The 16,494-nt window shown below is 42.5% G+C and overlaps 1 protein-coding gene across 3 annotated transcripts in view; it reads right to left on the reverse strand.

Annotated features, from left to right (window-relative positions):
• MUSK (muscle associated receptor tyrosine kinase) overlaps window positions 1–16,159 on the reverse strand; it is a 45,155-nt gene extending 28,996 nt beyond the window's left edge. For all 3 annotated transcript variants that reach the window (XM_048932452.1, XM_048932454.1, XM_048932451.1), the window contains exons 1-5: window positions 16,081–16,159; window positions 12,564–12,690; window positions 9,669–9,820; window positions 8,760–8,887; window positions 8,114–8,255 (exon numbers count right to left, since the gene is read on the reverse strand). In XM_048932452.1, the coding sequence (XP_048788409.1) occupies window positions 8,114–8,255; window positions 8,760–8,887; window positions 9,669–9,820; window positions 12,564–12,690; window positions 16,081–16,159 (628 nt within the window). The remainder of the gene's footprint in view (window positions 1–8,113; window positions 8,256–8,759; window positions 8,888–9,668; window positions 9,821–12,563; window positions 12,691–16,080) is intronic.
• Between the last annotated feature and the right edge of the window lie 335 nt (window positions 16,160–16,494).

Genomic DNA, 16,494 nt, shown 5'->3' on the forward strand with positions numbered 1-16,494 from the left:
TAGCCTTATTCTAGGGTGAGCTCCAAGATTAATGGATAGCAGGAAAATCTGCTTCAGCAGAAGGCCTCCCTGAAAGCTAAATGCACAGGTCAGCACAGGAACTTCTCATCTGTGAAAGGCTTTGCATGGCTTGTAGATGGAATCCTAAAGCAGATCCTGCAAATATGCAAGGCTATAATAATCAGGAGTAAAATGTAAATAGATAGCTTATATCCTGTGTAACTATATAAAACCTGTTCTGTATGACTGTCCATTTCTATATACAGAGCAAACACCAGATTCAAGGACAAGTGAGGATAACACGTTCAAATTACTTCCCAAGGAAATGAATAAGGAAATTCTTTTCATGTCAGTGCTAGCCTTATAGATGTGCAGTACTTCCTTTTGTCTGTTTCAAAGTGCTGCCTGCAGTGGCAACTGGTTCTTCTTGCACATGGGTAATTGCAAATGGTGTTTCCCAGTCACAGTATCTATGATATCCATGATCATTCCTTCTTCTGATTGCTTGGTTTTCAGTTCTGAAAACTCTGTCAGCCCATCATAATGTAAGTTAATCTCATGACCTTATTCTCAACTTCTAATATGAGATTTCCTTTTCAGTTTTGGAGCTGTGCAAGGACTGGTCTTATGCAGCGGCACAACGCAGGCACTTTCATTGGGTAGGCATCCTAGAAATATTGTGTGACAACAGAACTGGTGCTACCGCTAGGACAAGATCTAGCACCTTACCATTTGGGAGAGTAGTTGCAAGTGGTAAAAAAAAAATCATCTCCCACAAGGCTCCATGAATAAGAAAGGTGGGAGAAGTCACTGGGAGATGACCTGGGGGAACAGCCTTGAGAAAAAAGGATATTGGCCCAAATGTACCATACCAAAAGTGCACATTCAAAGAGATTGTATAAAATCTCTTTACTGCTTGGAAAACCTAACTTTCTATATGTTCAGACGTATATCAGTTTCTCGTATTGAAAAGGCAGTCACTTGGGACAGCCATCTCAGCTTGCTCTGGCTCCCTTAGCCTCACAGCTACAGATATTCTCTGTCCTTTACTCCCTTCATTGTTGCACACAAAAGACATGCTTCCCAGCTACCAAACATAGGGTAGAGAATGACAATTCTTGCGATTACATGAGAAATTCATATGTTTCATGTGCCTTTCCAAGCTCCTTGTTGGAAGAGAGAGGGTTTTTTTTTTTTCAGAAAGAAGAAGCAAGCTCAAAAGTCCATTAAAGAAGAATTGCTGCTAGGAGCCTTGTGCTTCTAGGTGCCTGTCTTCCATTTCATCAGCACAGGAAGTCATCAGCTAGAGGCACAGGGAGGAACTGGGAGGCACTTGAAGGCACAGAGAGGCACCTTGTGCCCATACCACACTGCTGCATGACACACTGAATGCCTGTGCATTGCTCCCCAGGAGGTCTGAGACTGTTTTCTTTCTCCTGTGGCCTGCCCCATTGCCCTGTAATTAGGGCTATACACATATCTGCACCATCTGATAACCTCAGGATGACGATGGTTACTTCAGTAGGCAGGAGGAGATTTAATGAGATATTCTGGAATTTCAGTTCTGCCCATTGCCACCCTGCTGAGAACAGTCAATTACACTGTGTAATTACAGGCAAGCTCAGCTCTGTTTTCCTTCCCTTTAGTGCTCTCTGCCCCCACACCCTATGCAATTTTTCACAGCAACCTTCAGTGTACTCTGCTTATTGCCATAGGACACTGCCTGCAGGCTCATGCAGCTGCCCCACTGCCAGGAGGCAGGAATTATTCTCCTTGGAATGTCCAAATAATGCTCACTGTTGGTATCTAAGCTTCCCCATGGAAACTGAGGCTGATGCTTAAGTGCGAAAAAGCAGGCTTATGCTGTCAGTATGCTTCTTGGCCATGGATCCATTTCCATCTTGCTCAAAATGCTCTACCCTGGGAGACTGCATAGACAAAAAGTCAGATTTCATGGCAATAGCCAACCTGTAGGCATGGCCACAAGAGTCAGGATAACAGTGCTGATTATCAGTGTGATCCCTTGGTACCTCCCTTTCTATGCAAAGAAGCGTCAACATCTAAATGTAGAGCACTTACTGGATGGTACATTTGGAGGCAGGTTTCATTTGAAATCAAACTTTTCTCTGAAACATGGTCCATCTAAATTGACAGATACACTAAAATGCATCGTTTCTTTCTTGCGATTATGGTGTGACTTTCTTCTGATTTATCTGTGATACAGATTTGTCCCAAGGCTTCAGAATCATAGAATCTCAATAGAAATAGAAATAGAAAACCCAATGGCATGGGTGGAAAAGGACCATAATGATCATCAGAAGAGGCTCTTAAAACAGATAGTGCTTACTGTCATTAGCCAGTAGTAGCTAATCAAACAGCTAAGGCACTGTTTTCTGATGTCCTCTAGCCTGCTGTCTCCAATTGTACAGAACAATCTAAGAATGTTAAACATCTGGACTGAATCTACTCATACACTGGTAGATCCTATTCTTTGAAGGATGATTCTCCAAGGAAGATTTTCCTATTTTTGAGACTGAGGCAGTTCTCACAAGTGGCTTATAGGGGAACATTTTTGTGGCCTGTGGCAGAGTATTATTTTAGTAGCTAGTAATAAGCGGTAATAAGCTAGTAATAAACTGCGGGCAAGAAAAGACTTCTATCTACCAGGACTGGAACGCAAAAACAAACATCTCAGTCAGAGTAGCATGAGGAGCATTGTCTCTACTCTTGTTATGATTCGTTTCATTTCTGTGCCGTCCACATAGTGTGGCAGAGGAAGAAGCCAAGTAGGAGCATTTCAAGAGAAGGATGAACCAAACTGTCTGGATAAAGGATCAGCAGCTCGCAATCAATACCTGTGTGTAGCCAACAGGAAACTGCAAGGAAGATTTGACCCAAACACGTTATGAAATCCCTGGAGGATCCTGTCAGCATCTTGATGAGAGCACTGCATCTTCCAGCACTTGTCCTAGCTAATTCTTTTGTTTGTTTCTTTCTTTCCCAGTGGATTTACGATTGCTGATTTCCAAACTTGCCCTTGTACAGTGATGACTTCAAAACCAAAGCTTATCACACAATATGCTCCAAAAATCCTGAATTCTACAACTCTCTGTTGCCACAGGCTGGAGATCAAGTTCAGCTTCATGTAAATCACAAAATGGAGGTGCATCTAACTGAATACACAGTCGTCCATCCACATATTCTTTCTGTTTAATTTACACCTTTATTTAAATTACACCTTACTTATCACCTTTTTCTTTGTTATTTGGGATATTAAGCTAAAAATGTGTTACTGGGCAAACTGGGAATGGTGGGAGTTTCAGTAACTGGGTGCAATGCTTAGACACAAGGTGAATGTTGCTCACCTTCAGGAGAAGAAAATCTTTTTTTTTAAAGCTAAAAAACACATTGAACAACAAACATCATCTTCCTACAGCACAGAACCTACACATGCTGCTGTTGAAGTGGAAGGGAACATCTCTGAAGGGATTTGACCTTGAATTCTGTTAGTAAATGATTTACCTCAACCCTTTGTACATGTTAACAGCAGTTACACCATTCATTTACAGAAAATGGTTTTTCTGCAGTTGGTGCTATAGAAATAAATTATACTGTTTCGGAAGCATATGGTTTTCACTTTCACACCTCTTTTATAAACATCTGTTGCTTCTAAGCTCTACATAATTTGTGGCCAGTTTTCAATTTTTTTTTCTGAGACCTTTTTGTTTTGAAGAATGGAGACTGTATGGGACAGAAGTTCACTCTGCCTATTCATGAGGTGGCACTTTGCTTCTCCCAAGGGGAGCAGGAAGCATTCTGCAAAACAGAAATAAAAGCTCTGCCAAAACACAAAGCCCAGATCAGGTGATGAGACCTGAAGTCACCAGGAGATAAATTGTTTTACTGCTGATTTGCAATACGAGCTTCTTACTTGATTCAGAAATTTGGTATACTTTGTATATTGGTTATAAGAATCACATCTGAAAAAGACAGCAAGAAGGTAAAGAAAAACCATTCTGAGGAATTTTTTCCATGTTAAAAGAGAAGGAAAAAAAGAAAGGGCAACAGGACATCTTCTCTCTCAGTCTCTCAGAGCTCTCAAAGAACAACAAGTGTGCCCAAAGTGTAAATATTCTCACTCCTCTTACTAGGCAAGGGTTTGTAGCTTCACATTTATCCTTTAAATGTCATACAATTTATACATAAAGAGTATGGAGAATGTCATTGTTACACATGTCAAGCCATGGGGACTGCCAAGGGCAGTAAACCCAGAAGCTGAGCCTGATCAGCCTACGTACAGCCTTTGTTGGATTGGTCCTATTAATGGGCTGGGTCAGTGCTACAACAAATACCAATGAAAACTGAATATTCCTCCTGTTCTGCAGTTTGTGTTACACAAAGAGCTGTGTACTGCATGAAGGGAAAAGCCTTGGACAACTCACTAATACTGCCTAGCGTGCAAACCCCACAGATTTCAGATGTGCAGATGGGGGGCCAAGAAGTACATTCTTGGCACAGCCCAAGAGCTCGTACCTGGCCTGCAGTTTCCATTGCCACCACTGGGAATATCTGCACTTCAAGGCACCTCTCTGTGTTACTGAAGACAATAGCCCTTCTCCTATTTATTTCCAAAGCAGTGATCTTCAGGTAAAACCAGGTGCAACTCCTTAGCCAACATCTTGTCAATAAGGTTTACCCTCTGAATATATGCAGGAACTACAAATCACATAAGCAAGTGAAAACTTCTCCCAAAGCCCTGAATCTAGCATTCATCCCGGAGTCTTTGAGCCACAGATTCACTTTGTGCATTGTTATAACAATCAGTAGGAAATTTGTATAGATGCTGACTAACGCCTTGGCAAGCTACTACTTCACAGTGTACATAAACACTCTTCTCTTTTAGGGTTAGCAGAATATTCAAAATTGACCATGTAGTGGTTAAACTGCTAGTTAGCAAAATTATTAAGATAGAAAATGAATACAAAACTACTGTTCAGCTATCACCAGGAAATTTAAACCACATTTCCTGACAAGCAGAAAAGATGGTAACATTGTTCCTTTGTCTCAGTGGACAAGTACCTTCCTGTAGCCACAACTGAATATATATGAGTAACTGGAAGCGATCCTCACTTGCTAAATTTAACAGGGCTGGCAAAGGGGCCACTGTTCAATTCTTCGTCTTTGCAGAGCAGAAGGCTTCCCCGTTCTCCCTCTCCTGCCTGCTCCCTGCTGTCAGCAGCCAGCTCCATGGTGATCATGTTTCTGTCCCTAGTGGATTATGCTTTTCTAAGGGGACAAAATATTTCACAGAATCATGGAATCATTAAGATTGGAAAAGACCACTAAGACCATCAAGTCCAACCCGATCCCATCCTCACCATGCCCACTAACCATATCCTTTAGTACCACATCCACAAATTTCTTGAACACTCCAGAGACAGTGATTCCAGTACCTCCATGGGCAGCCTGCTCCAGTGCCCAAATACTCTTTTGGAAAAGAAATTCTATGTAATATCCAGCCATCCACCATCACTTATACAAACATGGGTTTGCCTTGAACTTGGAGCAAAGGAGGAAAAAGGCATAGTCTGGATGGACAGGCTTTTTCAACCCTTTTGATTAAAATCCTGACCCAATTCTGTGTATCAAGGTTCATTAACTGATTAGAGTTCACAAGTTCGTAACATTTTGCAGCAAATGAAAATAGCAGCCTTTTTTTTTTTTTTTTTGAGGTACCTATGTAAAGGAGCATGTCTGCATGCAATCCTGCAAAAGCTGGATGCCTCCATGCTTTGAACTAATTGCAGGACCAGCATCAAAGCCATTAAAATCAGACAGAAAATTAGAAACCTCATTCAGAAATCAGGACCCGCCTGATCTCAATTTAGCTAGGCATAAATATTTGCACTGCCCTTTGAATGAACATCTGCTTCAGGATTAAATATTCATGGCCATACCTAGTCATTTCATTTTATTAAGCCACACTATGCTTGATAGTAACTTCAGCAAGTGGTAGCACCAAGTTTTAAGGAAAAATATTGTTGTATTATTGCAGAAAAGCAGCAAACAGCATGTTTGCATGAATTTTCTGAACACAGAGCTCAAATTAATGCTTAGAGAAGGCAGTCTAAAGTGCAGTTTTCTCACTTTAGATTATTACTGACTTGGATCTATCTTAACTTGTTAGCATTGAGGGGGTAGGAACACTAAAAATAACAATAACTTGAGTGAGCTAGGCTATAGAAGCACGAACATGCATGCATATACAGCTACATGCACACATCTGTATGTATCTGTAAATATTCATGAGAGCTGATCTAAAATACTGGGAGGGGAAGTGATCTGTGTACACAGCAAGCTGCAGTCAGGATTATTACCTTTGGATTTTGGGAGCCAAAAAAGTAAAACAAACATTCACCAGACTAGTTTGGGTGGCAGCCTGAAACAAGGTCTATTATACGGGTGCCCTACCAGAAAAACCAAGGCGAGCCTAGAGAACAACATTGCTTTGTTCACAGAACACATGCAGGGAACATGAAGGGATAGGTTGTGCAGGAGCACTGAGCTCCCACTGATTAATTAAGAGCTAATCTTTCTGCTTTTAAAAAGAGCATACACAGACTCTCCTTTGCAAGCAGTGTATTTGTAGATAAATTTGCTATTCCCTGAATTAACATTAGCTGTATAATTCTGGAGACAGGGACAAAGGAAGGTATCAGCCTTAACGGCCCAGATGTTGGCGCAGTTCTAGACCATTTTTAGGTTCCCAAATGCTCCGGTAGGCCTGAGAAATAAGACCCCAGTGACTGAGGCTGTTTGCATGGACCAGGGCAATCTCCAAGCACTGCACTGAGCGTCTGCCTCAGTCAATTCTTGGTGAGCCTTGAGCTGCTCCATCAGCATCAGGGACAAAGCAGAACCCAGACCCAGACTGTTCAGCCACATAGTTCACCTTGCCTCATCAGGAGCTGCACAGCTCTGAATCTAGATTAGAAATAGCTGCCTTTCTATTTTCAAGCTATTTAAGGAATTTCTAACATCCTTCAGTCTGCACATGTAAATATTATTTAAAAAACAAAAAAAAAGGAAGAAAGAAAATGATTGCATTTTTTAAGAAAACAGCAATCCTACAGTGATTTGTAGCTGAATCTAATACATCTGACCTCCTTCCAGGAGACAGTCAATGGTTCTTTTAGAAACATGACTGTACCCTGAATAACCTCTAATAGACTAAATGTAACCTCTACAATCTTTTGAGAATTGGACAGATGCCCTTCTCTACATTTTGCTGTACACATTGTTCAGTTCTGAGTACAAAACAAATGTAAGCTCTTCTGCTGTGTCATCCATCCCTCTTCTGGCTTTGCAAAACCTTGCTTAACCCGGACTCTCCTTTAGGATCCAGGAACACTGAGTGCTTCATTGCCTACATTTGAGTGCCCCTGCAGCCCACTGTTCTCAGCACTGGGAAACTGAATATGATTTATACCAGAAAGCAAACACCTTCTGTAAATAAAAGAAGGACAGAACACATAAAGACCAGAAACTGAAAAATCAAATTGGTATTGGGTTTAGTGGGCACAAAATGTGCAAGTCCTCAAAGAAAACATCTTTGTTTAGCTGAAGAATCAACCAACTCAGACGAGAAATCAAAGGGAAAAGGGAAGGATGTACACATAATGCTGCAAAATAATGTGCTGCAGCTGTCTCCAACCAGTCTCTTTACAGCAGTTTTCCAAAGCCATAAGCTTCCTACTTGTCCATCTCCACAAGTCAAACAGTGTGCTGGCGGCACCTTCCAAACAAGAAACAAGCTGATTTCTTGGAACATGTCAGTCAGAAGGGAGAATCAGTTCCTATTCAGACCAATTTCCACCAGACCCACAGCAGCTGTGGACAATGACCCCTTCCCCATGAAAAAGCACTGAGCATTAGTGAGGTCAAAAATCCTGTTTCTTACCCTCATTTCCCTTCCTTTCCCTTCCCCTGCCTCTTTGGCCACCCTAGGATATTTTTGTCAATATCAAACTGATACTTCAGGTTAACCCAACTTAGCTCTGTAGTCCCATCAGGTCAGCAGATAGAGCTGGACCCCGACGCAAGGGTTACTCACCTTCCACAACCACTGTTGCAGGTTTTGAATAGGCACTGCCCAGGCTGTTTCTGGCTACACATCGATACTGTCCTGCATCTTCTCTCTGAACATTGTGGATCCTCAAATTCCCTGAATCAAGAACAGCAATGCGTGCATTCTCCTGCCAGAGAAAGGAGGGCCTAAGGTGAGAACTTTGTGTACACCCTGCATACAAGCAGCACCAAACGTCCTCTTGCAAAACTTGGGCTTACATGCATAAAACTGATTTCTGCTGCCCTGTAACTAAAGAATCTGAGCTCAGACCTTCCTGTTCAGCACTGTCACAACACACTAATCCATCTTTATTTCTGCAGATCAGTGAATTACAGCTTCAAAAGGGCCCTCAGTATTAGCCAAGTGGTTCACCTGAGTGCTATTTATGAAACACTGACAAGTGTAATTTGTAGCATTTAGCCATGCTTAGTAGTAATAAATGAAATGTAAAACTTCAACAAACAGAAATTATTGTGAGTGTAAGCATCTATAAGATCAGCCAAGGTTTTTCTAAACGATTTCCTCCTAGAAAGAACTTGGAAGAGCTGTAAGTGATGTTAATATTTAGTCACAGTAACTTCAGCAAATAGCAATAGCTAATAGCAATAGCAAAATTTCATTCTCTGTTCACCTTTACCACTGTTTCTCCTTTGATCCATGAAACAGAAGGTTTTGGATTCCCCATTGTAGTGCATGGAAGAACGGCCTTTAAACCTTCTATGATTTCCACATTTACAGGCGGTCGGGTTATTTTGGGTCCTAAAATTTGAAAAAGCAAAACTTGAACTGAAGGTAAGAGATAAAAGAACAGGACAAGTTCAGAGTCATCCAACAAAATCCCCTGCTGCTTTCTCTTTGCGTTGCTGTAGCCGAAAGATAGATCCTTGGTAGGGTGTGAGCTGCTTTGGAAAGTAAAACCCTTCCTTAGTGCAGCAATCAAAGTTGCAGTTTTTGGACACAAAAACAGCTACCTTGCATGCATCCTTTGTTTTCATGAGTGGGGTTTGACAGCCATTTGAAGTAGGACCTAGGCTGAAGTCCAGATCCAGATAAGAGCATTTCCAATATTGAAGAATGTTTGCATTCCAGGTTTTGACATTATTTTTTTTGCATAAACAATGCCTTGTGTGAAAGTTCAGATCTGGAGTGAATTGTTTTTAAGTGATTCAGCCTTGTCTGTAGCTCAGCAAGAAGGGCATGTAACCACAATTAATGGCCCTCCATGAAAGATTTGTGACCATGTCAGTAAAAATGATGAAGGATTCTTAAAGAAAAATTTTTAAAAATAATAAAAAAAAAATTAAATTATTCAAACTCCATTAAAGGTAATGTGCGGAAAATTTGAACTCTTTTTGCCCAAAGGCAAAACATAACTTAGTCTGCACTCGCTGGCAGGAAGAAGAATCCCCCGCTCACCATTTTGGGGGAACTAAGTTTCCTTCCATGGTGTATCACCGAGCCAGCAGAGAAGCATCACCACGTGCTGGCTCCAACCTGAGGGCAACTGTGGGGCTGAGAGCTCCTCTGCTTTCCCACTTACGCATTTTGACTTGCAGAGCCCCGCAGCTCTGGGCAGCTGCACCAACCCCATTGTCCGCCGTGCAGCAGTACACCCCGTCATCACTGTCCTCCACGCTCAGGATGGTCAGGAGCTGCCCGTTCCTCTGTATGCTGTACCGGGTGTCAAACAGCCTGTGGAGCAGAGCGCAGGTGGTGAGGAGACTATGTGCATATAGCCTGGAGACTGCACCATGAAAGTCAATTGGTTCTACTTCTTATTTTCAACATCTGCAGACAAGGAAAGGGACTGAAAACATCAAGATGGGACTTAAGATTCAGTTTAGGCCTCACTAAACCAAAGAACTATTAATCACAGAATTGATAGGGTTGGAAAAGACCACTGAGATCATCTAGTACAACTACAGATCATCCAGACTACGTATAGATGGCCACTGGCATGGTGGCAATGCTACATCCAACAGGTGCTGGCATCTGCCATTCTGTCCTTTCAAGGACAGGCATGAGCACCAGTAGCCTTAATGCAGCTGGGTCCTGTTTTTTGGGGGGGGAGGGTGGCTGGAAAAGAAACATCGGGGAAAAAAGAAACATTCAAAGACTAGAGGATGAAAGGTTAGCTATAGTTTAATGACAGCAGGATTTAACCTGGAGACCTCAGATAAATGCAGAAAAGCTATGAAGTCAGAGCAACAAAGGGATGGGATTTTGCAGAGAAGCCCGTGGAGCAGAGACGACTTGTAAACAAGAGAATATTGTGCATGCATGTACACGTTAGAGAGACAGGGAGGAGTACACACAGTGAGAAAGCAAGAGGGCTGCTCTCTGATTTTCCTTGCAAAGCTGGAAAGATATGGTAAAACTTTGAAGGATGATTTGCATAACGTTTCATAATTCTCTCCCTCTTTGACTTTCACACTACCGTGCAACTCACTCCAACAAGTGGTAGCAAAATGGATCTGACCGGAGCACTGTCTCCCAGTCTGCCACAAATCCCTGAAGCCTGAGGGGGCTGCTGAAATACGTACTGCAGCTACTGCATAATGTCTGTGCCATTGCTGGTGTTACAAGTTCAGCTCAGTTCAGAACACACCACTCTACTTGCACAGGTTTTTGACACCAAAAGGAACACACAGAGGATCTTCCAGAAGATTAATGCTGACAGTAGCCTCCGTCTTGGCACTTTTCCCATTGAAGCCGCATGTTTACATACTGCTTTGTTTTGGAGGTTAGCTTAGCTGTCTGTTCATGGTACTTTGACCTTGGCAAGAGAAGAAAATTTCGTAAATAAAACAACCAATATTTATTGCTTGCTGTAGTTAGCCCCTTTGAAGTCTGCTACACACACACATAAATATACTTTTCTTCAGAAAAGAAGCCCATGATCTGATCCATTTCTATTGTGCAAATACGTTAATCCACGTTCTTGGAAAGTAACAGATATTTTCAGCTCGCCTATTTCCCTGCCACTGGTCCCAGCTTTTGTATCCACCAGCACCAATTGTGAACACCAGCACGGATTGGTGTGTTTATCTTCTGAAAGAGAAAACTGAGAGAAAACTGTGATTTTTCTTACGACTTTATGACAAAAAAAGCATGTAATCTCCCATGGTCCCACGTGAATGACTTCCTCTGCCAGATTTGACTCTCAAGCATGGTGTCATGAGTGGGAAAGGACTTAGGAGAAAGTTGACCTGATCTGGAAATAACATCCGTGGAAAATGAAACCTTCACCTCACATTAAGGGCAGTAAGAGTTAGGAGAGGACAAGAGAGTTAGAAGGAGGGTTTTGATCAGGTTCTTCTGCAGGTGGTAAATGTGATTTCTGAAGGCAAGCATGCTTAAATGTAGATATCTATTTTTTCTCATTCTAAAATTGATTTCCTGGCAGTAAGAACTCTTCCTGCTGTTGATTTGTCTGAGTCTTCTGAGTCAGCAGATCACAGGTGTCTTCAGTCTCCAATCCTAGCAGCAGAAACCACACTGAAGAAGACTATCTGCTTAACATGGAGATCACTCATGAGGAGCAGATCCCAACTGTGCTATATAGAGAACATTCTGTAGCTTTCCATTAGTCATTAAGAGCAAACAAGAGAGAGAAACCAATGTGAAGATATCCAGTAGATATGATGTGATTTCAGAGTTGGATGACTGAATAGAGTTTACTTTGCAAGAGCCTGTCCAGATCAATGGGGTTATAATAATGGTAGTCACTTTCATAACATGGTCTCAGTATTGCATTTTCAGAGGCATCTTGATGCTTCATCTTTAATATATGACAGAGTAAAGCACAAATAATTCATCTAACATCAAGTGCAGAAGTGAACAAGAATTGCTTGTTGCAGCCCCCTCCTCGCAAGGTTTTAAGCATAGTGTAGATGTTTAGGCAGCCAGATCTGAAGTTCTGTTCAAATACACAACATCATACTCCTCTGTCAAGGAGTGAACTGAGGCACAGAAAGAGAATTGCATATTTGTAACTGGAGAGCAAATTCCTTGCATTATTCATAGCAGAAACCAGCCATCTCCAAACTCAACATGTGAAGTTGTAAAGGATAGATTGTCCTAATGTAACAGAATGAGATTCAAAGAAAATTCAAGGCCACAGACTACCATTACCAATAAAGACAGACTGAAAACAAGACAATGTCCAAGAAAATGGCTTCCCAGAATTACTTAATAAAGCACATAACACAGCAAGAGGTTGGACTCCCTGTCCTGAGTATTGATAGCAGATTTCTGTTTTTGTTGTGGCTGACCACATATCCAGGCAGCCCCTGGAGTGCTCCTACCACTCCTTAAGGAGTATAATTACAGCCACACTCCTGTTCCTCACCGCAGACCCTTTTGATGCTTCCAATGTCACACCTTTGTTGTGGAGGAGAGCCCTGGCCCTGGGCAGTCTAAGGAGGCTCCCTACCTGATGGGAATGCTGTTGCGTGTCCATGTGATCTCCGGCTCTGGGTATGACTCCACCACACACACGAATTTGGCAACATCCTCCACCAGCGCATCCACGGTTTCCAGAGGAGTGCTGATAAAGGGGGCTGCACAGAGAGAGAGAAAGCATGAAAACCTCCCAGTGCTCGCTGGAGAGACGCGGCCAAGGAATTCATGCCCCTGTAATTTGCCCTGTGACTCTTTGCTATCACAAACTCTCCCCTCTGCTCTCTCTCCTGGGCACTAGTCAGATCAATCTTATACAAGGCTAATTTTTACCAAAATGAGGCTCTTAAAGGCCCATCAGCTCTTCCAGACTTGTGGTGTGACTGATGCACATCCTCTCTTTTTCTCACCTATTCTAACCAAGTAGCACTAGGGTTAAAAACGCAGTGCCTGTGTCTGACACTTTTATCGCAGACTTGTGATCACAAATCATTTCTAAATTTCTAAAGAGAAACATTTTCCTTCACCCTGGTGAAAGTCTCTAAGAAGTGTTTGAAGGGATATGCCTTGTGAATTGATGGCAGCCTTTGCACCCCAGTGCACATGAATGACTTTAATTGAATGGCTGTGTGGAACACGCATCCAATATTTGCCGGGCTGTATTTCATTGACAGCTGTGCTGAGGTGAGTAAGCTTCATGCCATGTTCCTGAAACACTTCCTTGCAAATGTTCAGCAAATGCAACAATCTTCCTGTTCCTTGCTTCCTGAAGCAGTGTATGGCAAACTGTTTTCTCATGGGAAAACCCTTCCCATACTTTGTCTGCTAACTCTCCTCAGTACAATGAGATTTAGCCAAAAAACACCACCAAATTCTCGCCTCCTGCTAAGAAACTAAAAGGTACTCCAGCATAAGAGACTGATAATAATAGAAAGCATTAATAGAAAGCATTTAGCCTAGTGCTTTTTTTAATTTACATAAGCGTAAAAACTAGAATGTCTTAGATTTCGGTTGGAATGAAAGTAAGGCAAGAAAGAATGGACTTCCACCACCAGTTTTACAAAGGTACCCTGACACTTTATAAACGTCGTTAGCACAAACTTGCCTCAGTATCATTTCTGGACTATATGGCTTCCTATTGCATAGAAAGAAAAACTTAAAAATACAGTGAAGGTGGTGCTAAACATTATATTATTAAATGTTAATTAAAACACATCTGCATCAGATTTATTCTTGAGATCACCACTTCAAAGTGTATCAGGTTTCCGTTTATTGGGTCACTCTAGGTCATACTGAATAGAAGTAATCATCCACATGGCATCCCCAGATGAATTGCATCTCAGTGAAACCAAGTGGAAAATTTTCAGAAAGCCTAAACTTCCCTGCAACTAGCAGCTGCCCTAGGAGAATGACTTCTACTGATGGTTATCCTGTCTGCCTCAAAGGAGATGCTGTTCTTTCGTGACTGAGTTTATGAGGTTTTGATGGAATTAAGACTCACTGAAATAGAGTTTTATTATCCAATTTTATACTGTACATTTTTACTGCTGTTGTCCACATGCCTTGATCTCTGGGATGATGCTTTTTTAACCCTTAGAAACGTAATGTTTGCAGTAAAAAAAATTCAAAGCAGCCAGTTTTGTAATTGCATTGCCACAATGAAAATGGCAACGTGATAAATAATAAAGATAAATTTGCTGTATGTACATGACTGTTCTGCTCTTTCAGCCAAGTGAGTCTATTTGTTTTATGTAGTGAATAAATTAATTAGCAACGGATAAGTACTTTCACTGTTTCTCCTTAATTTTACATATGACACAATTATTCTTAGTGATGTTGTCCACCTGGCATCTCCTGACAGCGAAGATACAACTCTTGCAATAGAATCTTCATGGAGAATGTTGTCCGAGCTGGCCATACATCAACTACAGTTAGAACAGAGAGGGGATTTTTTACACCTAACTTCCTAAATTCTACAGCCTCAGGGAACGACCGTGACAACAACACTGTGTAATTCTCTTGTTTGTTCTTTTATTTCCCATACTAAAATCAAATGCATGGCCAGCAGGGAGGATGAAGGCAGTACTTCTTTCACTGAGGTCAGAGGAAAGGGGACGCAAGCCTAGAAGTCATATGGCCTATCTTCAGGATGTAGGAAGCAGTGGAGCACACCACCATTTTGTCAGTGTGTGGTGAGAGAGCCCCAAAATGGTTGAGATGGTGCCTCCTCACAAAGGCCATCCAAAAAGCCTAGATATCAGCATCATTCTAACCTTTTCAGGAAAGCAGTCAAAACTTATGATGCCTTAATGAGCAGATTTTAATGAAGAAAAATAAAGCATTAAAATATGTATTTATCAGTATAAAGAAATAGCATTATGTGCATGCATGGGGGCTCTCTGACATTTTTAGTTAACCCTAGGGGATTAGGTAACACTGAAAATCAATTAAGCAGCACATCTGCAAAGCCACTCTGGTACCATTTTTCTGGATGTCAGCTGTAGTTTCCCAAGATAGCAAAATGATCCAACGGCAGTCACGGGGCCCATGGGAAAGCCAAACCCCATGCTGCACCAACCCACCAGAAGCTACTGGGCCATTTGGATGTGGGTAATGCAGCTACCCACCATGTTTTAAGAGCAGATGCCTATCTCCTCACTGCACTGTGCCACCAGGCTAGGAGGCAATCACACTCCTTACTGATTCTCTTGCCCACCTGATCCCATCCTATGATCACTTTGAAACAGAGTGAGGTTCACCAACTTACACTACTGCCATATTAATAAGTTGACATTTTGACTTCAAAAATTTTCATAAAAAGCAGGTATTTTTCCCCCTTTTGAAGCCAACCTGATTTCCATTTGTAATGGGTGAGAGCAGAAATGCTGGCCTATCTGCTAACCCCTGGACTCCTTTTTGAGGTTTACCTTGCTTTTTTTTACCCTGAAGCTTACCCTGAAGCTGCATAGCCCTGAATGCCTCCTGATTACCACTGTGGAATAAGTCCACCAGTTTACTGGATGGTAAATCCTGAACACAAGTGTTTATGTTGGCACCTAAGGGACTTTAATGAATAGATAATTTTTCAGTTCATGCATTGGCTGAATGTATGCATGTATGCAAGAGAGCAGGTCAAGGCAGTAACTCTCTGCTTCACGTAGTGGACATGTTGGACATCTGTAGCCACGTACACATGCTATGCAGATCTCAGAGGGCTGTCTTTAAGCTGTGTATCCCCACAGGTAAACAACAGTGCTGGCCCTGTGCTCGGCAGCAAGCTTTGTGACAGGACATATCCATCCCACCCAGGCTGAACCCAAAGCTTTCCTCTTCCCATTGCAGCCAGACTCACTGCTACCCCTCCTCCTAGACGCAAGCTATTCTCACCACCCCTCACAACAGCAACCAAGCAACTACTCAACAGACAAGCCCAAAACCAGTAGACTTTCACACATTTTTGGTAATGCCAGTCAAGCTGTCCTCCCCACTGTTGGTGGAAATGCCTTCCCCTTACTGAAACCCCCCATTGGAGCAGAGCCCTTCCAGCAAACCTTTCTGAAGCGTCTCGGCCAGGCTGAGGGCAGCAAGGGTGAGGACGTGCCCCAGGGGCACCACCAGCAGATCTCTCATCTCTGGTCCGGACAGTGTCTGGCAGCATCGGGCCAGGCCAGCACGGCCCCGGTCCCACTGCTGCACGTCGAGCTGCCCTGCTAATGACGGAGCAGGCTCTGCAGCTCTAAGTATAATCAGGAATTCCACATCCCAGCAGCAATGATGGACACGGCCAGCTGGTGCGTATCCACTTCGGGCAGTGTGGAAACGTGGGGCTTGTGAAACAAGAGAAAGCAAATCCCTCCTGAATTCCTTCTAAGCAAACAGTGGGGAGGACAATGGGTGAGAGCGTGGCAGGGCCATACCCGATCCCAGAGCTGGGAAAGCAGCAAAACATTTCGCTCTGTGATGTG

This window comes from Lagopus muta, chromosome Z (assembly GCF_023343835.1).
Source record: "Lagopus muta isolate bLagMut1 chromosome Z, bLagMut1 primary, whole genome shotgun sequence".
Taxonomy (NCBI): Eukaryota; Metazoa; Chordata; class Aves; order Galliformes; family Phasianidae; genus Lagopus; species Lagopus muta.